The 22,659-nt window shown below is 40.0% G+C and overlaps 1 protein-coding gene across 1 annotated transcript in view; it reads left to right on the top strand.

The window, feature by feature from the left end:
• Positions 1–9,516: 9,516 nt before the first annotated feature.
• Positions 9,517–22,659, top strand: part of PROZ (protein Z, vitamin K dependent plasma glycoprotein) — an 83,334-nt gene continuing 70,191 nt past the window's right edge. Inside the window, exons 1-3 of the mRNA XM_033950012.1 lie at positions 9,517–9,900; positions 12,887–12,932; positions 17,848–18,033. Coding sequence (XP_033805903.1) covers positions 9,517–9,900; positions 12,887–12,932; positions 17,848–18,033 — 616 coding nt within the window. The remainder of the gene's footprint in view (positions 9,901–12,886; positions 12,933–17,847; positions 18,034–22,659) is intronic.

Here is a 22,659-nt window from a genome sequence, read left to right as displayed (position 1 = left end):
AACGAGATACAGAAATATACTGTTTAATCTCGATGCTCCAAATATCTCTAAGACTATTTTTAGGTTTTTTATTCAGAAATTAATTTATACCACTGGGCAGCCTGATGTCCTACTAAATCTGTCTGGTAGCAAAGGCTATAATAATTTTTTAAATTTTTCCATTCAGGGAACCCACTCCGAATGGCCTGCTTCAACTGCAACCACCTATACTGTTGAGATTTTAAAATGCCAAATGATTGTTGCAGTCGTGAAAATTCCTAAGTTGAGTTATGTGACAGTAGGTGTCAAAAATGTGGGTGCCAGTATATTAGGTCAGGGTTTTCTTGGCCTAAAATACCAGCACCTAACACAATCCATGCCCAAAGTCTGCCCCCTAACTGCACCTGTTTTTCTGGTAGTTGCCTTGGTGTAGATGCTTACATGGCAGCTACCGAGTTAGGCACCGACTGAACCAATTAAAAAATTAAGTTAGGTGCTTAGATTGGCTAGACCCTAACTGTAGGTGTCTTCTATAGAATCGGGCCCTAAATGCTCCCACATTAATAATAATAATAATTATTATTTTATCATTTTATTTTTTTGTATACCGCCCAACCAATAGTTCTGGGTAGTTCACATCAAAAGAACTGTTATATTTCAGTGAAAGTACAAAAATCAGAGAATACAACAATAGAGTTATCGTACAAATTTTTCAAACAGGAAAGTTTTCATCGATTTTCTAAATTCGTAAAAAGATTGTGAATTCATTTTTATAGCTTGAAAAGGAAGGGTCTTTTCATTAAAAAAAACTCTTAAAATGGCAAGCTTTTGGAGTAGGATACATAAACATGCTGGAATTTCTTGTTTTCTTACTTGACACATATAATTTCAATTGGGAAGAAAGGTATGTTGGTAATAAACCAAAGAGGGCTTAAAACAAATGCATCCAAATTTAAAGATGACTTTGGCTTCATAAGGAAGCCAGTGAAGCTGCTAATAGAAAGGACTCACATTATCAAATTTGCTCAAGCCAAAAATCAGATGTACTGCTGCGTTTTGTATCAAACGCAGTATAGTAAGTGTTTTCTTGGTTGATGCCAAGTAGATAATATTACAGTAATCTAGGGTAGATAAATTAATGGATTGTACTAATATCCTAAAAGAAGCCAAATCAAAGTACTCAGTGTTAGCCAGTTAGCACATGCTAATGCAAACATGCCAGCTAGGTAACATTTCTATGCCCATTCTCCACTCGTGATATACCACTTTCAAAAAATATTTTTAAAAAGTAGCTAATGCACAAGTTAGCACATACTAAGGGGGAAGTTCTGTAAATATAAAGGGGCTCCGAGAAGTGCATTCTTTATAGAATAGTAGTGCAAACTTTGGGCATGAGGACTTACTGTACACCCAAATGAAACCTGTTATATATCCTGGCATGCAAGTTGAAGGTGGATCCTAGCTATTCTGTAACAGACAGCCTCTTTTACAAAGCCGCGCTAGCGGCTGCTCTGTGCTAACAGCCCCAAAGTCCATAGAGATTTAAAGGGCTTCGGGGCTGTTGCCACGCGGCAGCTGCTAGCGCAACTGTGTAAAAGAGGCAGACTGTGTGCATCTTTGGGAACGCTGCTGATGTGCCCCTCCCCCTCCCATAGCCACTCCCCTTTTGAGTTGCACTCACTGTTACAGCCTAGCCCAGACATGGGCAACTCCGGTCCTTGAGGGCTGGAATCCAATCGGGTTTTCCAGATTTCCCCAATGAATATGCATGAGATCTATTTGCATGCACTGCTTTCAATGCATATTCATTGGGGAAATCCTGAAAACCAGATTGGATTCCGGCCCTCGAGGACCGGAGTTGCCCATGTCTGGCTTAGCCCATAGTCAGTTCAGCACCCAAATCATAGTTAGTGCCAACTCAGTGCTTGCTAACACCAATAATTAAATCATTAGAAGCCACTAACAAATTATTTTGAATGCCAACCTGGGATCCTCGCCTTTTACAGAATCCAGGAATAAACATGCATTAGGGTTTAATCATAATGCCTTTTCATTAAAGGGCTCCAAACTGGGATGACAGCATTCACATACACTGTAACTAAATGACCACCAAGGGAGTCAGTTTATTGTTATCTGCACGGGTGAAAAGCATATGCCTAGTTTTCACTTTGCAGACTTTGTCAGATTTCTAGAGGAAAAGTAAGCACATTCTTTCACTTTGAAAATTATCCTTGTGTACATTATCCCTTCCTAAACTATGTAGAAAGATTTTCCCCAGTTAAAATACACATTTAAAAATGCAAATATGTGCAAGTCAGGAACACCTTCCCTTACAGCAAGTAAAATGATATACAAAAGAGCACTAGATCTGTACAGGCAGTATCGTAAGAATCCATTTCCATAGCTAAATGCTGTTGTTTTACCCATGGAAACAATTTTTAAAATTGGCTATCAAAAGACAAGATCCAAACAATCTAGGACAGCTGCCCAATCATTTTGTGGCTGTGACCCCATGGTTATGGCCAAATAAATTTGAGTGACTCCCTGGAAGTGCTGAATAATGATGTATCTAAGGAGAGTCCAAATAGGTCATGACCTAAAATAGGGCTACCATACATCTGGGAAAACCCGGACATGTCCTCTTTTTAGAGGACCGTCCGAGGTCCTAGACGGATTTTCAAAACCCGGCATTTCTCTGGGTTTTGGAAAGCCCCAAGGAGCTCCGGCCGCATCTTGAGAGCCTCTGAGCAGACGTGGATGACATCACACAAATCCACGCATGCTCCAGGCCCTCCAGATATGGCTGGAGCTCATCCAGGAGAAGAGAGGAGGCTTTGTGGGGGCGGGGCTTGATGCGGAATGGGTCCGAGTCATGAGTCCAAAGTTCCCTGGAGAAAAATATGATAACCTTAACGCAAAAGCAGTTTTGTGACCCCATTGGGGTTCCAGCTCATCTTTTGAGAAGCTGTGATCTGGAAAGATAAGATATTTGCAGTTAAAATGATCAAACATCAAAACTAGCAAACAAGGACTTAACAGATACTCAAGGTTTTTAATTCAGTACTAGAAATTATTCTACTGTCTCTCTCTTTCTTATCACCTTCCCTTTCCCTCTTCCATTAGAAGTAGCCTAATGGTTAAAACTGTGTACATGCCCTCCATTGCCTCAGATACAAACTTAGATTGTAAACCCTTTGGAGACAGAAAAATACCTACAAATGCCTGAATGTACTTTGCCTTAAACTGCATGAGCTAAATCCTCTTTCCCGCATTTTAGTATGTTCTGACCATATCTTTTTTCTCATTCTGTTTGCACTTGAGAAAGGGAGTGTTAACTCCCATAAGCGAGCCAAGAAATGTATTATGCTTATCAAATAAAAAGGCATTGCCTTAAACAACTGGGTTTTTTTTGTGTTGACCTTTATTTCCATGTATTCATGGGGACTAAAAAAGCATTCATTCTACTTTATTGTTGAAAATTTACTCCTCCCCCCTCCTTTCACTAAGCTGTGATAGAAGTTTCTACTTTGGCCCAGAGCACTAAATGCTCTGACGCTCATAGAATTTATAGGAGCATCATAGCATTTAGCACCCCGAGCCAGAGGGCCTTAAACATACTTCTGAGGTATGTAGGCCTGGATTGATGAATAAGCTAGATAAGCTACAGTTTAGGGCCTCACATTTCAAGGAGCCTCATTATTACTAAGTGTTACTTTAATAATTAATAAAAATGTTATGTATTTAATGTAGCATATTATAGTTACTCTTTCACATGCATGGAAAATGATTAAACCTTATATTTAGTTCCTACTTAACTGAGGGCAGGAGGCTTTTGAATGCTACAGTTTAGGGTCATAACACACAAATCCAGGCCTCGAGGTATGAATATCTAAGGATGAGGAGGGGTTGAAAAGAAAATCAGAAAAGTAGCTGGAATGCTAACTTAGGGATTAAGTCAGTCCAGAGGTGTTACGTGCATCTCCCAAAAATGACTTGCTGCTTACTTTGTGCCTCCCCACCAACTTTGTAGAGCAAAAAAGAGAGCTGTAGTCCAGCACCTCTATTCTGCTCTTTTTATAGTCACTGCCACATCTTCTTCCCATAAGTCAAATTAAATGCTGCTTAAATCAAAGGGAAGCGCCTGGCAACAAGCATGCCAAAGTCAAAACAGTACTGAGTGTTTAAAGGCCTGTCATATTGCAATAGTACTACAAGTTTGCCACTAGGAGTCACTCCTGCATCCACTACAAACCTGCAACCATTGGGACCCCACAAAAATCAGGGATAGTTTGGTTTGCCTTGCTTCTAAGTCACTTGGGTGTGCTGTTGCTAGGGGCATCTTTATGCTAGGGGGATTGGATATCTGGTGGAGGGATTGGCGGGGGGGGTTATACCGGGCAGTTGTTGATGCTAGGAGAGATTGGATTCTGGGATGCAGTGAGAGACTTTTGTAGCAAGAGGAGACTGATGTTGGTGGGGGAGGGGAGTAATCAGGCTGTGCTTAGGGAATGGGAACAGTGATTTATAATGCTGCTCCCACATACAAGTGGAGTATAGAAGAACATTATCATTTTTAATTTTTTTTTGCCCTATATGTAAGCTCTTAAATCACTGCTTCCACTGGATGAAGGGAGAAATGCTATTCTGCATTTCCTTACCTATATTTTTAAAGAAGCTCTGCTTTGGACATAGACTTTGTAAAATGCAAGAACTGTACACATCCTAGTCTGGATGTCTCAGTTCCCATCTCTACATGCTTTCTAAAACATAGGTGCTTATGTGTCTTTATAAAATACTAAAATCTTTAAGACTTGACTAAAACACAAATCTATATCAACGCGAAACGGGTAGTATAGAGAGATAATAGGGGTCTCAAGCGCTCACAGCTATAAGCCCGCTATTTTTTTCAAGGCTAATAACTACAAAGTGAGCTATCATCGGTCCCATACACTCTCTTTTAAATGATTTTAGTAAATTTTTTTATATACTTGTTGAATAGGTTAGTGATTTCTTATGCAATACTCTCTCATTATAGTGTCTAATATAGAAGTACTTAGCTTCAATGTATATTGTTAAAATCATTTAAAAGAGAGTGTATGGGACCGATGATAGCTCACTTTGTAGTTATTAGCCTTGAAAAAAATAGCGGGCTTATATCTGTGAGCGCTTGAGACCCCTATTACCTCTCTATATTACCCGTTTCAGGTTGATGTAGACTTGTGTTTCAGTCAAGTCTTAAAGATTTTAGTGTGTCTCACAAGAATTTGGAGAGTTCTTTATAAAGTACCACAGGTAAATCAGCAGAAATTGCAGCTAGACTGAATTTGTAAATATTTATGCTTATTTGGGAGCAGACATAAATGTTAGCACATAAAGCATTAGATAAGTAAATGGTGCTCAAAAAAATGGTTCTGAAAAAAATCTGCATGGAATGCTATTCTATAAATGGTATTCCAAGTTGAGAGCTATTTATAAAATAATGCTTAGAACTGATTTCTGGGCCAAACTTTTCTGGGCACAAGGATTTACAGCATCTGAAACTGGGTGTAAATCCTGGCATGTAATTTAGGTGTGGATCCCTAGTATTCAGTGAACACCTCTGACCCAACTATGCCCCTCGTTGCCATGCCCCTTTGGAGTGGTGTGCTATAAGATTTGCGCATCCTCTATAATAAAATCCTAAGCGCGCATGCGCACTTAGGACAGCGTGTTCCCTGACAGCATGCTGTGTCCTTCCGTGCCGAATTCCATTTTTGAACATGGAGGCAGTGAACACGCCGGCAGGGATCACGGAGACAGGGAACTCCCCCCTCCCACCCTCTCTCACCAACCGCTGCCGCAGCCACTGCTCCTCTTCAAAGCAGCCTGCTGAGACTCGCAGCTGGCTGTAGCAAACCTCGCAGGCCACTCTGCACCTCGGCAGCACGTTCTCTCTGATGCACGGGATCGCGTCAGAGGGAATGTGCTACCGACGTGCAGAGCGGCCCATGAGGTTCTCTACAGACGAACCCATGAGGTTCTCTACAGTGAGGTTCTCTACAGACGGCCCATGAGGTTCTCTACAGTGAACCTCAGCAGTCTGCTTTGAAGAGGAGAGCAGACGTGAACGGACCAGGAAGCCAGATGCTGGACAGGGTGAGCAGGGAAGAGGTGCTGCTGGGGGGGGGGGAAATAACAGGAAGGGAGGCCTACTTCTGGAAAAGGGGAGCAGGGAAGAGGTGCTGCTAGACAGGGGGGAGGTAAAACGAAGGGAGAAGGGCTGCTGCTGGACAGGGGGGGCAGGCAAGAGGTGATGGTGGACAGCCGAGGAAAGAGAGAGACAGAAAGAAAGAAAGACAGACACACACCCGTTAAAGTAACGGGCTTAAGGACTAGTGGATATTATAAAACAGCCCTTAGTGAGGCTCACTCAAATCCAAATTCTTGCCAGTTAATATTAATAATTGTCAGCACCTAATTATTGCCACTAATTGACTCAACCAATTTAGGGGGGAATTCATGAAGGGGCATTAAGTGTGATAGTGCACGCTAACCCCCAAAGATGCCCGTTATATTCCTATGGGTGCCTTTAGCGGTTGGCGCACGCTAACATGATTCCATGCGCTAACGCACTTAATGCCCTTTCATGAATTCCCTCTCAGTTGCGTGCACATTTCAGGATAGTGTCCAATTTTGCAGGTGGAAATTTGCACGTCATTTATAGAATCTGGGAGAAAGCGTGCACAGAAATTGTGACTGCCCACATGCCACCCAAACTCTACCCCAGCTGATGCCTACATATATCACGTAAAAGTATGCAATGGGACTCCTGGGATAGTTGTTTAAATGCCATTTATTCATATAGAACAGTGTTTTCTATATGGAAAACATTTATAAAACTAATCCCTGAATATTTTGCTGTGTAAACACAAATGCAACCTGTTGTGTTTGAATGGCAGCTAAATAAAAAGAAATCAAGTATAGGACCAAATATTGTGCTAAATGAATCCTGAGGTTCCAATGATTTTCAATCTTTAACATTGCTTTTAAACTTAACTTAATAACATAGTAGATGAAGGCAGACAAAGACCCACATAGTCTATCCATCTGCCCAGCAAGATAAGCTTATGACATATGGTATGATGTGATACTACATATGCATTTTTGATCTTATTGTCCCTTAGGGCACAGACCATAGAAGTCTGCCTGTCTCTAGCCTTGTTCTCCAATGACCAGGCTTGGGGGTCCAGGCATTGAAGTAAAAAGCACATGACACTTTAAACAGCACTTTAATAGCACTCCAGCACATTATACAATTTTTTGCACTATTCGCACGAGTTGCACAATCCATTAACGCTGCTATTGACTTTTACATTTGTTCCGCCATTTTTGTCGTAGATGGCTGGAACTTGAAGAAGACAATGTGTTTTATTATTTAATCACATGAATTGTTTCAGCCTTATTGGAAACTGAATCAATATATTGCTGTGAATGATAAGCGTTTGCTTTTAATGTCTAAGCTTGATAGCTTAAAAAAGAGCTGTGATTTAATAAAGAATACTTCAATATGTCAGACACGAATAGGGTAGAGCTTTAGCAATTTGCTTTGCAAGCATTATACTCCCCTGTACATAATGGAGGGAATTTAATAAATAGCGCCAAAACAATTCAAAACTATATGCTAGTCTATAAAGGGCATATGCCTTACTTAGAATAGCATTTAGCATGGATCATGCTCTTATCTTTTGGGCACTGGACTTACGCCTGCTGAAACTTGGTGTAAATGCCAGCATCCATGTTAGACATGGTTAGACAATATTTTGTAATTCCATGCACAATTTTTCAGAATGTCCCAACACACCCATGGCCACACCCTCTTTTGAGATATGCGCCATGGGAGTTAGGTGCCATGCCTTCTAGAATAGCATGCATCCAGCCGCACATGCAAATTTTAATGAGTGCCAATTAACAAGGTTCAGAGCTCATTATCCAATTTTTTGGTACGTGCTTCTCAGAATCACACCCAAAGTCAGATGCACAACTTTGTGTACCATATATAGAATCTGGGGGAATATGCAGTTCAGTCTAGAAGAAATTTGTGGGGAGTGAAACATAGGCATATCTGAACTTGCAACTAACATCCCTTCAGGAAGGAAATCCATTGTTTACTTTCGAGGGAGGAGGTTCTTGGTACTATAATTCTTTACAGCAGTTCTTTCCTTCAATGTTTATCAAATGACACAAGCCAGGCTAATATAGACAGAAAACCAGAATATACTGAGAACATCACAATAGAAACTGTTCTACCAGAATGAACCAAGACTGAGGGACATTACAACAGCTGATAGGATGCAAATTGCAGCCTATCAGAGTTCATGTAAACAGGATGTTCTATTACTTTGCTCAAGGCAGATAGGATATGACATTCCGGTCTACAAAAACTGTTGCATTTGGTTTATATTTCGTAATTACATAACTAAGCAAAGTTTATAAGTTCAGCAACAAAGAATCAATATAATGGAGGACAGGGCATTAAGTGTCCAAAGGACATGTTTGTCGAATGTGTCCATACTGCTTACTAAGTCAGCTGGCAGAGTTTGAAAAATTTAACATTATTCAAGGTAAACACATTGGATGTACTTTGGTTCAACATACATGTTAAGCAATCACTGCAGAAACTCACACTGTATCGAAATGTGCTGGTGGAAAAAAATTGTGAAGGGAAGTGCATTCCAAAAAATACAAATTTTGAAATGTATCCAGTGTTTTCCTACATGTTGAAAAGGCAGCATTCTTAAACCAACTGATGTTTACATGATAAACAGGTGAAATTCAGTTGAGGTATCAGTGCTGTGTGCCTCTGGTAGCACTATCAAAATGATAATTTTATTTATTTATATCCCACTTATAACCTAAGTGGTCTACATTCAGGTACTCAAGCATTTTCCCTACCTGTCCTGGTGGGCTCACACTCTAGCTAATATACCTGGGACAATGGGGGATTAAGTGACTTGTATCAACTCAATTCTTAAACGCTTTAATGAATGTCGTCTAATAAAGTACTCCTGTTGCAAGTGCTAAAACAAGGAGGAAAAAGCCTCAGAACCCTGTCTTCAGACAGATGAAATCTAGCTGAGAGACTAGATAGGGTAAGCACCTCATTGGCTTGTATAAAACCTCTTTGAGCAGCATTGTTAAATGCTTGTAAAGTTTTAAATTGAAGTGATTAATACAGGCTTTAATAACCTTAGAGTTAAAACTATTGCAAAGCTCAGCAAACACAGTTTTAATCGGCTTACAGCTACTTATCTTTGTAAAGTTGTGCTGAGCCGCTTGTGCGGAGCTATGTACAGCGTCCCTTTTGCCTTCCTCCTCCGACGATGGTAACCAGCGTTTCGCTCAAAGCTGAATCAGGGGGGCAGGAGGGTAGGACGTGATCTTCTGAAAGACATTGAAAAAAAAATCATAGTAAGCATTCTACCACTTCATAGCAGACATAGTACAAAAGTAACGTACTGCAAATCGGCATCAAACTGAATGAGAGATGTTGAGACCATTATGGCACAGATTGATCATCAGAAATGGACCAGCAGTATTTCTTCACAAGAGTTTAGGGCCCTTGAAACATTAAAGGATAACCTGCAGTTAGTCATTCGGAAAGCCGACAAGGGTGGTGCCATTTTCCTAATGGATGTTGAAGCTTATGAGACAGAAATGTTTCGGCAATTAAGTGTCACTACAGATTACATAGAATTAGATTCTGATCCCACTCCTTTGCAAGACACAATTAAAGCCCTTACTTTGGATGCATTGGAGGGAAGAATATTCACACGCCAGGAATTTTTGTTTCTGAACATAGATCAACCTTTAATTCCAGTGATATACCTTCTCCCTAAGCTGCACAAGACGTCATCTAACCCACCAGAAGGCCGATTGTCTCAAGTAGGGGTTCTCTGTTGGAGCCTCTGTCGATTTTCGCAGACCATTTTTTGAATCTGAAAGTGAGATCCAGCACAGAGATTCATTGGATTTTATCTTGAAAATATCAGGTATAGATTATTTAGAAGAAGCCACATTTATGACAACTCTTGATGTTAAGATTCACACTAGAGAGTGGAATTTAACAATAAAAATAGCTAATCAAATATAAACTGATCAAATATACTGATAGGTCATCTATGGGTGGAAGGCAGGACCTCAGACCATATTGCTATGTCTCATATCGGCCAATGGCCATTTGACCAAATGCAAATTATGGTTTTAATCATCGGACCGCCTCCATCCCTTCCAATATATATGAAACATTTAATAATAAAAAAAAACTTTTTTGTGCAAAACAGAAGATTTTATAATGTGCAAAAAGCGGCAAGCTTATATAATAATTAAAGATGATAATGAATAAGTTCATAAATAAGTGAATGTATTTTAAAAAACACTTATATTGGTGGCTTGTAGAAATTGACTCTGACGGATCCGTTTCATTGGAATGTCTTCAGAGAATCAATATAGTATCTAAAAACAATGTACATCAAAGAATACCTGTCATTATTGCTGCGGTATAATCACCTGCTTATTGTCAAACTTATAATGTGGAAAACCTATCCTATGCTGGTCTGAAGCATGAAGGCTTCAGTTTATCAGTGAACATAAAAGTGAATGTGAAAAAATAACTATGAAGATTTGATAAAGTCTAACAATAAAATTTAAGTTAATATTAGTGTTTTGTAAAAGTGCATGAAGTGCAAACTGCAGCGTAACCCAGCTGACTACTCGTATACCACTCGACCGTTTCCAAAGCGGTGCCTTGCAAACTATTTACAACACAAAAATAACAAAAATCAAATGAAAATGAAAATATCACACACTTACAAAATGAACTTAATGCTGCATAACGAAGAGCAAAATCTGTAAGTGCGAGCGCTGAAGTAATGGCATCCGTAAAACTATCAGACGCCGCAGGAATCTTAAACGGTAAGGACAACACGCCCCCTGTTCAACAAAGAGGCTTGGATTTAAACTAGAACAAGGCCTGAGACTAGAACCACCTGTCATAAAGCATTTAATCCAAGCTAGAGCTGGATTACTTCTAAGCAACTGAACGAGAGGCGCAGAGCCCCTCTTTTTATTATTGAAAGAACGTACCAGGACTAACAACATACACTACACAATGAATTGTGTATATTAAACAAAACAATAAATTATCCATAATGAATACCTCCACTTAATGTGGAAGGGATCTGAAGGTGAGCTGGTTGATTTTGTCCGTTGAGTGAACCAAAGGCACCAGAAGATCCAATTCAGTATGTCTATGCATTCAAATGAGAATTCTTTCTTGGACTTAATAGTTAAAAAGACTACTGATGGTTTTGAGACTCAAGTGTTCCGCAAACCTACTGATTGGAACACATTTTTACATTTCCAAAGCTGCCATCCCTTGTCACTTAAGAACAGTCTACCATTTTTTCAGTTCCTAAGGTACCGACGGAATTGCTCTGCTCTAGAAGATTACAAACAACAGGCTAAGGAATTCAGCTGTAAGTTACTAGCTCGAGGATACCCCAGTGGTGTGGTGAATGACTCACACAAGAGGGCTAGACTGTGCAAAGAGAGTTGTTGTTCACCAAAAGACCAGTTGAAGAAACCACAAAAACATCAGCTTGTGTTTTACGATATGGTTTGTGTGCCGAGCGTGTTGCTTCGGTCATACATAAGCATTGGCCCATTATTCAATTACATCCTGTCCTTAAGGAACACAAGGTCAGAATAGCTTACAGTTGTATGCAGAATTTAAAGGAATAGTTATGTCCAGCGTTCACAAGAGTCAAGCAAATGATTATTGGTAGACACATAAAATGTGGCAAATGCAAAACATATGACAATACTTTGGAATTACAAGAAAAATCCATACATCCCATTACGAGGAGGGAACATAGACTGGGATACATCACATCTTGTGATACATCATATGTGGTGTACATCATAAAATGTCCATTTCCTTTGATGTATGTGGGCCAAACATCCAGACCTTTTAGAACACGGTTTGGCGAATATCGCAGTAGTTTATCATATATTAAAATGGATGAGCCGATAGTGCTCCACTGTACATCTCACAATCATCCCTTGAGTGTGCTTCAATGCTGCATTGTGTATCATGTGCCACCAATGACAAGAGGGGGCAATAGGAAACTATCCCTCCTTAAGAAGGAACAACAATGGATCCACCATTTGCATACAGAGGAACCCAATGGTCTGAACCTCAAAATTGAGTGGCACTTCTTTTTTTAATGTTCATATCAACTGGAGGTTTTTAGTAACATCATTGTCTTTTATTTACACATCTGTGTGATCACAGTGCAGTTTCACTTTGTAGATCAGATGAACAGCTGATGCCATGATGTCACTGTTTTTGATATCACTGGATATTTTTAAACTGAGGATGTGCTGACTTTGCAGCCATCTTTGCCCCCGGTTGAGCATTCAGTTTGATGCCGATTTGCAGTACGTTACTTTTGTGCTATGTCTGCTATGAAGTGGTAGAATGCTTACTATGATTTTTTTTCAATGTCTTTCAGAAGATCACGTCCTACCCTCCCCGATGCAGCTTTGAGCGAAACGCTGGTTACCAACGTCAGAGGAGGAAGTCAAAAGGGGCATTGTACATAGCTCCACACAAGCGGCTCAGCACAACTTTAAAAGATAAGTAGCTGTAAGCCGATTAAAACTGTGTCTGCTGAGCTTTGCAATAGTTCTAACTCTAAGGTTATTAAAGCCTGCATTAATCGCTTCAATTTAAAACTTTACAAGCATTTAACAACGCTGCTCAAGGAGGTTTTATACAAGCCAATGAGGTGCTTACCCTATCTAGTCTCTCAGCTAGATTTCATCTGTCTGAAGACAGGGTTCTGAGGCTTTTTCCTCCTTGTTTTAGCACTTGCAGCAGACGACATTCATTAAAGCATTTAAGAACCGAGTTGGTATGTTTTTTGTATCGAAGAAAACCCATTCTCCTGCATTTTTTTTAATAGGATTAATTGACTTGCCCAGGGTCACAAGGATCAGCATAGGATTTGAACCTACAACCTCAGGGTGCTGAAACTAACTCTAACCACTGTGCCACACATGCTCATGTTCATGTCTATTTATATTGATATACCTCATATCAATAGAATATCTAGACACGACTCTAGTGAAAGGTAGGTGGCTGGAAATGTAGGCCTTTAAAACCTTGGCCTATATTTCCGGTAACTACCACTTTTCACCTAGTCGCCATTCTGCAAATGGTGATATTGCAAATGGTGATATGCAAATAGTACCATGTTTGGAGGCGCTGCCTGATAACAGCACTGTTTGCAGAATCTGGCCCAAAGTGTCTGAACTATAAGCTAAAGGGGCAATTCTATAGCACTGCGAGATAAGGGGTTAATTCTATAAGAAGATACCTCCTTTTAGGCAGCCCAATTCTATGCAATGACAGCCTATTCCATAACAACATTTGGGCAGTTGGTTTCTGATTTACAAAACTAGCATAATCCAGTATTATGTTACCTAAATTCTAGAGGCTCGCAGTTACACTAGCAATAGACCTGATATAACTTTAGGTGCCCTAATGCGGCATGGGCAGGTATAATTTATAATATACTGTACGCGGTGTATGTAAGGTGCAGCTCTGCCCATGTCCCTGCTATGCTTCTCCTATGAAAATGCTCCACTTGCATTTATGGACTATGCCACTAATACAAGCCCTAATTGCACTTAGCTGCTATGCTGCCACTTACTCCTCAAAAATGCAGGTATTCTGTACATTCATGCTTAAATGTACTGTAGATGCCCAGTTATAGACAACCATAAGGTCCAAATTCTATATACGACACTTAAAAAACCAGAAAGGCCCTTAGGGTGATTCTATAAAAGACACTTATCTATTATAATAAAACCTTTAGCACGCATGCGCACTTCAAACTCCGTGCCTCCATGGTAGCGTGCCACGCAGGCGCATTGCCTGCCTCAGCTGATTTCCTGCCCGATCTCCGACGCCGGCTGACTTCCTGCCTTCTGACTACACTGCCGCTGCTAGGACGCCTCTTCTTCTCACCCCTGGACCAGCAGCGGCAGCAGCCGCGGTTTCATCAAGCAGCCGCGGGGCATTTGCTAGGCCGGCTCACTTCGATAATGTGAGGCAGGCTGGCCTAGCAAAAGCCCCAAGGCTGCCCGGGCTAGCGGATGCTGGACAAGGAAGGCAGGGAAGGGAGAAGGGATACCACTGGACAGGGGGGAGGTAAAAGTAAGGAAGAAGGGCTACTGCTGGACAGGGGGAGCAGGGAAGGTATGCTGCTGGACAGGGGGGAGAGACAGAAAGAAAGAAAGACAGATAGATAGACAGGGGGCCAGGGAGAGAGAAAGAAAGACAGACATACAGAAAGAATGAAATGCCTAAGTGTACACATCTATTCTAGCACCCGTTAATGTAACGGGCTAAAAAACTAGTTATATATAAAATTGCACCTAGTTGCCGAACATATCACTAATATGTAGACATTTAGACCAACAAAAAGTGGCCTAAATACCTGCACCTAAGTTGATAATGAATTGGGCATATTCTATATCAGTGTGCTTAACGTTTAGGAATGTCCACTGGCCATGACCCCTCTTGAGATTCATGCACTGGAACTGACACGCACCACTTTAAAGAATGTGCCTAGTGGCTTAGTGAGGGTGAGTGGCACCCCTCCCTCACCGTCTTCTCTGCCCCCTCCCCCTCCCCTGTTCTTTTCATTTTCTAGGCACAAGCAACCTCACAAACTTGCTGCCCGAGTCAAGTCAACTATCCCTCTGACATCACTTCCAAGGAGCGGGGCCCGGAAGTGATGTCAGAGAGAGGAGATACTCCTCGAGCAGGAAAAATTAAAGAGGGAAGGGAAGGGGCGCGCAGCATGGGGGGGTCAGAGAAGAAGACAGGTGCTGGACAGACCGCTCCCCTTGCCACCCTTTAATGTAATTTCTAATTAGAACCTATTAGCATCAAATATGAGGTGTTAGTTGTCAATTATCAGCACTGGTTGGCTTGTTAAACAATTTAAGTTGTGCAAATAGGCTGGGTGTACTGATCTGTGTGCACAACTTATGACACTACATTTAGAATTTGGGGATAAATGTGCACTATGTGGGGAAGTTATCAATGAATTATTTTGTCACAAGAATAGCTATTTTAGCACAGGATCTCATTGTTGCTGAGCATAGATGTGCATCAGAGGCAAAGACAGGTTTTTTTTTCTGAATTGAATATGGCAACAGTGAGTAACTAATCCATATGTTTTGAGCAAAATATTAAAATAAGAAAGTACAGAAAGCAAGAGTTTTATTTAGCAGGAATCCATTTTCAGAGAGTGGATTCTCAGTGTAAGATGCAAAATGATAATTAATGAATTTGATCATGAAAAACACAGCGGTAATACAGTATCATAACTTGGACGTACTCTGGAGAACCAAATTCATTCATCCTAGTACACTGATTTAAAAGAGTGGCCATCATAAACTAAAGTTCAAAAGGAAAACCCCACTGTTCTGCCACATGTTTATCTAGCAAGGGTATATAGAAGTCACCTCCACCAAAGCTTCAGAGTAATATGATTCTTTATTGCATACACATCAGATAATACCAAATAATGCAGATAGACATCAGATAATATACAAGATATAAGCAAAGAATATCTATATATACCAAATAGAATACTTCACCATGTCTGTAACACCCCTTTCCAATACTGATCGGGAATCTGATCGATCAAGGGAAAGGTACAGTCCACGGCCCTACCAAGGTTGCAGCAAGATTCAAAGTCTAGTCTGTGATTCTCAGTCTTTTATAGCACAGAAAGTGCTGAATTTCTCACACACACAGACACTGCTTATCTCCTAACTCTCACAGATGGAATGTGCTCAGGCCCTTCCTAATTGCAGTACCATGAGAAACCTTCCTCGGTCTTCCTGGTAAGACATGAAACAGTATAAGAGATATGACACAAGCTGATAAACAACTTGCTCTCATGAAAGTAAGTTGTAAGGCTGCCTAATTGTCTGGCACTGATGTATAAACATCAGATAAGGCAAGGATTGCAGCTAAAAAGCAAGCCGATATGAAGATTCACAACTAATAGCCAAAGTGACTACTTGCCATGCCCTGGCCAGCCTTGGGCATAACACCCACCAAAGAGCATACTTTTTCTTGCTGGTTTTCATTATGGGGTCCTTTTACTAAGGTGCGCTACATGATTTAGTGTACGCTAAAGATTAGCACATGCCCATAGAATATATTGGGCACGTTAGCATTTAGTGCACGCTAAATCGGTTAGCGCGCCTTAGTAAAAGGACCCCTATATTAGTTTGGTTCGACCATGCTGGTTCTTATTGTTTTACATATTTTCTTACACGAGTTTACAGGGCACTATGACCATAAGATTTTTATAATATCTTTTTTTTCTTGTTTTACTCTTTTGTGCCAGTACTCTAGTTTGTTGTATAAGTTAGAATTATTGTACCCAAATGTTCTTTTTATACCATAAGACTATCACACTTTTATATTGTTTTGCATTACTGCTAACTTGTTTCTTCATTTCTGTTTGTACATTTTTTTTTTAATTTTTTTTTTTTTTACAGTATTCTATCTTGATGTAGGATAGACTCTGGGGCTTATTTTCAAAAGAGAAAGACGTCCAAAAAGTTGCATAAAGGGGCAAATCTTCCCAATTTGCTATTTTTGAAACCTATTTCCTAGACAGATATCTATGCTAATTGTTGCAGTTGTCCGGGTCTCACTGCTTCTGAGTAGGAAGAACGGATGCTTCACCATAATGTGGGCGAGACTAGAGCAGGCTTACGACTTGGACGTTTTTTCTGCCATAATCAAATATTTAAGAATATGTCCAGGGCACACGTTGGACATTTGGGTCTAGACCAGTTTTAACAATGAACAATGGACATAAAGGCCCAAATTCTGTAACCAGCGCCTAAAGTTAGGCATCTATTTTGGAGGTGCTCAACTAGATAGGCGCCTATCTAAATTGAATAACAAGCTCAATTAAGGTTTTTAATCAATACTGATTGAAACATAGGCGCCTATAAAGAAAGCGCGATTCTATAACAAGGTGCCTCTAAAAATTTAGGCGGCATTCAAAAAAATAGGCGCTATGCATATTAGGTGTGGGCATGGCTACATGTTAGGTGCCTTGTTGCAGAATCACTGCTCTTAAGCGTACTTAAGCGCTGCCTAACTTTTAGTTGTGCCTAGAGCTGGCCTATTTCTTGGGCACCTCAAAAATAGGTTCCGCTCAGCGTGATTCATTAAACAGCACCCAATTTTACTTGAATAACGCTGAACAGTGCCTAATTAGGCGCCTAACTTTTGGGCACTTTTTATAGAATTTGCCCTAAAGTGCTCAGATGCATGAGGCATGACCCCCCCCCCCCCCTACATATTCCTACAGTGGTCACTGAGCCCCTCTCACCCCAAAGATATAAATGAAACAGTACATACCTGCCTGTATGAGAGCTTCACCTGTTATTCCCGGTCCTACAGTAGTAGAGCTGGAAACAGTTGCAGTGGGCAGCTTGTAGTCAGTGTAGTGGACTACAGAGAAGGGGACCCAGGCCCATATCCCACTCTGACTACCACACTTGTGGTGGAAGGTGTGAACCCACCAAAATCCAACTGTGCCATCATATAGGTGACACCTGAAGGCATAAAGGTGTGGTGCTCAGTTGGGGAGGTTTGGAGGTATAACCATACAATATAAGGGGGTTATGGTGAGGACCTGGGACCTTTTATGGGAAGTTCACTGCAGTGCTTTTACTTGTAGTTTGTTTTTGTTCTTACTTTCTGCTTTATTCATTTTTCAGTTCCTGACACTGTGCTTTTTGATCTGCCGCTGCAAAGCGGTGGCATGTTGGACTCCGCCCCTATCAGCTGGTACATGTTGCTTAAAAACTTCCCCTTTGTGGTGCACACTGAAGGAGCAAGTACTGCTCCTTGGTTAGCTCCTTTGTGCCCAACTTTGTTCGCTACTCTTCACAGTATTCTCACAGGTAAATCAACTTCGTTCTAATCAACATTTTTTTATACATTTCAGGCCTCTATTGTTCTTTTACTTATTCCTTGTATTATAACTTTTCCTTCGCCTTCTCCTCATTTTGCAATGGACTTACAATCTTCACAAATCCCAGTTTCTTGGGGTCACAGACCTATTCGACCTATTAACTTTACCGCACCTCGTTCCCCAGAGCTACTTGAAATTCAAACCATACCATTTCTTAACTCCACATGCACTAATGCAAAAACAATAAATACTTTAAATTTGTGCCTAACAAATTCAAGATCATTACGTAGCAATTTCTACTCCTTTATAATCCTCTACCTATCACCGCTAATTCTATAGATCAGATTCAATCCATCGCTTTTGACTTTTCCACACTTTCTGAATTCCCCATCATACTTGGTGATTTTAACTTACAATTTGAGGACGTAAACAACCCTAACACTATTGACTTCCTAAATCATTTGCAAGATATTTCTTTAACTCCTCTTCTTCAGGGCCCTACATATGCAATGGGTCACACCCTGGACATGATCTTTGCCCCTCTTTGTCAGCAATTCAACTTTTCTACACCTATTACATGTCAAATTCCGTGGACCGATCATTCTTTTATTTCTACTTCTTGTCATCTCAATCCTGTCTTTAATTCACCTGCGCCGAACACCATATCATTTAGAGATTTTAATAATCTCAATGACACCATTATAGCCTCTATATTCAAATTAGACTCAGACAGGCTCATAGCAGCCTCTCCTAATGACCAAATTCACATATGGGATGAGATGAGGCCTGTCGTTTCCGTCTTGATAAAATTGCCCCAATCAAGTTCCGTACTATCTCATCAAAAAAACAAAAGAACTCTTGGTTCAATTATGAATTAATGCTTCTAAAATGCCAGCTGTGCTCCTTAGAAAGTAAATGATGTTCAAACCCAAGAAAGATCAACTTAAACAAATACAATGAACTGTCCCATTTCTATAAGGCTAACACTACAAAGAAGAAGTATTACACAAGTTTCAAGTTTCAAGTTTATTATGATTTTATATACCACCTATCAAGGTTATCTAAGCGGTTTTTACAATCAGGTACTCAAGCATTTTTCCCTCTCTGTCCCGGTGGGCTCACAATCTATCTAACGTACCTGGGGCTATGGAGGATTAAGTGACTTGCCCAGGGTCACAAGGAGCAGCGCGGGGTTTGAACCCACAACCCCAGGGTGCTGAGACTGTAGATCCAACCACAAGGTGTATAAACAAGGCTAAGAATTCAGCAGCTCTATTCAATATTCTTAAAAAGCTCATTTAATTCAAACACATCCAAACCACTAGCCATAATAATTTTCCTATTGCCCAAAGCCTTGCAGATTTTTTCCCAAACCAAAATCAATATTATTCGTAATGATCTCTTGCGTCAAAATCCTTCAGTAGTCAAGACAGACGAATTAAATTCTTCCCTCTGTTCCACCTGTACACGTTTCACTCTTCTTTCCCTGAAAGATATTCAGCGTATTATGCAATCCCTCAATTCCAAATTAGCCAAGTCTGAAACCATTCCACCTTTTATACTTAACAGGTTCTTTTCTACTTTTGGTCCATACATTCATAAGCTCATCTGTAGTAGCTTATTAACATCTGTTGTCCCTTATTCTTGGAAACACTCTACTATCTTCCCAATTGTAAAAGATCATAAAAGGAACAGTACAGAATGTTCAAACTATAGACCAATTGCTAATTTACCATTTCTAGCTAAATTAACTGAAAAAATTGCATTCAATCAACTTTCAGATTTTGTAACTAAAATGAAAATCTTACATCCTAATCAAGCAGGTTTTTGTCAACACCATTCTACTGAACACTCTTTGATTGGCTTAACTACTTCTATTCATTATTTCTTGGATCAACACAAATCAGTTATTCTCATTTCACTGGATCTTGCGGCTGCCTTTGATACCATCGACCACCATCTCCTTCTTAAAAGACTAGTTGACATCGGTATTACTGATCACACATTGGAATGGTTCAGTTTTTACTTTACTGATCACTCTTCCATGGTCATCTTTAACAACACCTCATCTAAAACCTATTCAACTAAATTTGGAATACCTCAAGGCTCCATACTCTTCATGCTGTTCAACATTTATATGGCTCCCCTTCTAACTCTTTGCCAATCTATTGGATTTACAGCATACGCGTACGACTTTCAAATAATTTACCCCACTGACTCATCTGCTAACATTGACCTTTCCATCATAAATCTTAAACTCAACCAAATTAACGATTGGTTAAAAGTGAACATGTTATCCCTTAGCATTTCCAAGACCAATAGCCTCTTTTTCCCTTGGAAGGATAAGATTCAACTTCCATCTCCAATTTGTATCAACGGTATTCCAATCAATGCAGTTGATAAGGTTAAAATCTTAGGCATAATCATTGACAGTCGTCTTAATTTTCATCCACAAATAGGATCAGTTGCAAGGAGTTGTTTTTACAGGCTTAGAATGATAAGATCTTTGGCTAAAGTGCTGGAACCATGTTCACTAAATATCTTGATTCATTCCCTTATTATATCAAAAATAGATTATTGTAACTCCTTATATAAGGGTATATGACAGAAAGATATTAGGCGTCTTCAGTTGATACAAAATACTGCCATCAAGGTTATTATGAACTCGAAGAAATATGAACACATTACCCCCCTTCTTAAAAAGGCCCACTGGCTTCCGGTCCAACATAGAATAACTTATAAAATTGCCCTCCTAATTTTTAAAACTCTTAGAACTAAGGAACTGGCATTTATAGATAAAATTCTTATTCCGTATGAAGCTACCAGATCCCTTACATCCTCTAGTCAAAATCTGTTTGGATCCCCTTTTTAAAAATTATAAATATTTTCAGTAACAGCACCTTCAATATGGAATGCCTTACCAACACATCTTCAGGTAGAACAAAATTTAGATAAATTCAAGGGATCTCTTATGTGCTTCCTATTTACAGACACTTTCGACCATTAAACTTCTCTTTTTTTTTTTTTATAAAAACGAAAATAAAAACAAATTTCTTTGTTACCCCTCCCCATTGTTTCTTCCATTTTTGTTCTCTTTCCTATTTTATATTGTAGTTCCTCCCCTTTTTCCATCACGTTTCTCTGTATGTCTTATTATGTATTGTTCTTGGTTTTCATTTTGTGAATTTTAATATGTCTATTCCCTAAATTTTATTGTTGTAAAATGTGTGAGTATTTAATAGGCATTTTTATCAATTCACTAATAAACTTGGAAACTTGGAAATTTGGGTTATGGTGAGGTATGTACCTGGGACCTTTTATGGGAAGTTTCCTGCAGTGCCCCCTAAGGTGCCCACTTCTCTGCTGGGATGTCTTTGTGGCCAGTCTACTACAAATGCCGACCCCTCCTACACCTCACTTTGTGTTTTTTTCTTTTGAACGTGTTTTTATTGAAAATGTTTCAAAAAGATATAGTGGATGCACATCTGAAAAATGGCTATTTTTGAAAAATCAGAACAGACATTTTGCAGTTTTGAAAATGGGCATTTTTGGTACTGGTACAACAGACCAGTATGACAGCTCTTATGCTTGATGGAAGATACACAAAAATCTGAATTCCTCAGATTTGGGCGTCATATCGAAAATGGCCCCATGTCTACTACCATTGTGAAAGTTAGAAGAATGGTCTGACATTTGACAGTTAAAATTTAATGTGAATAAGTGCAGAGTGATGCATTTGGAGGGTAAAAATCCAAAGGAACTGTATCTGCTAAGGGGTGAGAAGCTGATAAGCATAAACTGGGAGAGGGACCTTGGCGGGATAGTATCTGAGGATCTTAAGGCTATGAAGCAATGTTACAAAGCAGTGGCCATAGACAGAAGGATGCTAGGCTGCACAGAGAGAGGAATTGCCAGCAGAAAAATGGAGGTGCTGATACCCCTGTACAAGTCATTGGTGAGGCCCCACCTGGAATACTGTGTTCAGTTCTGGAGGTCATATCTTGCTAAGGAGACTTGAAGTGGTCCAGAGGAAGGTGACAAAAATGATACCTGGATTGCACTGGGACATATGAGAAGAGACTTAAAAACCTGAATATGTATAACCTAGAGGAAATAATGTATAGAGAAGATTTGATACAGGTATTTAAATACATAAAGAGAATTAATGTTCAAACAAATCTCTTTCAGAGACAGAGAAACGGTAACACTAGAGGACATAAAATGAGATTGGGGGTGGTAGATGCAGGAGGAATGTCAGGAATACTTTTTCACAGAGAGGGTGGTGGATTCCTGAATGGCCTCCCTGGAGAGTTGGCAGAAGTAAAAACAGTGATGGAATTCAAAAATGTGCGGGATAGACACAGAGGATCCTTGAATAAAGAGAGGATAGTATCAACACAAAACTCTACAGAACAAGAGCTATAACTTTATTCATGATGAGCAGGAGTGTGCAAAATGGTAGCCCCAGCAGTGAAGCAGATGCCAGACGAACTTCTATGATCTGAGCCCAGAATGTGGCAATATGAATCGGGATAGGCTGGAGTTAGCTTGGACAGCAACTCCAGTGGTGGAGCAGTATGACCAATGCCAGGCAGACTTCTACAGCCTGTGTCCC

The sequence above is a fragment of the Geotrypetes seraphini genome, chromosome 6 (assembly GCF_902459505.1).
Source record: "Geotrypetes seraphini chromosome 6, aGeoSer1.1, whole genome shotgun sequence".
In the NCBI taxonomy this organism is placed as follows: Eukaryota; Metazoa; Chordata; class Amphibia; order Gymnophiona; family Dermophiidae; genus Geotrypetes; species Geotrypetes seraphini.
The sequence above is the reverse complement of the archived record's forward strand: the minus strand, read 5'-3'. Positions and strand labels throughout refer to the sequence as shown.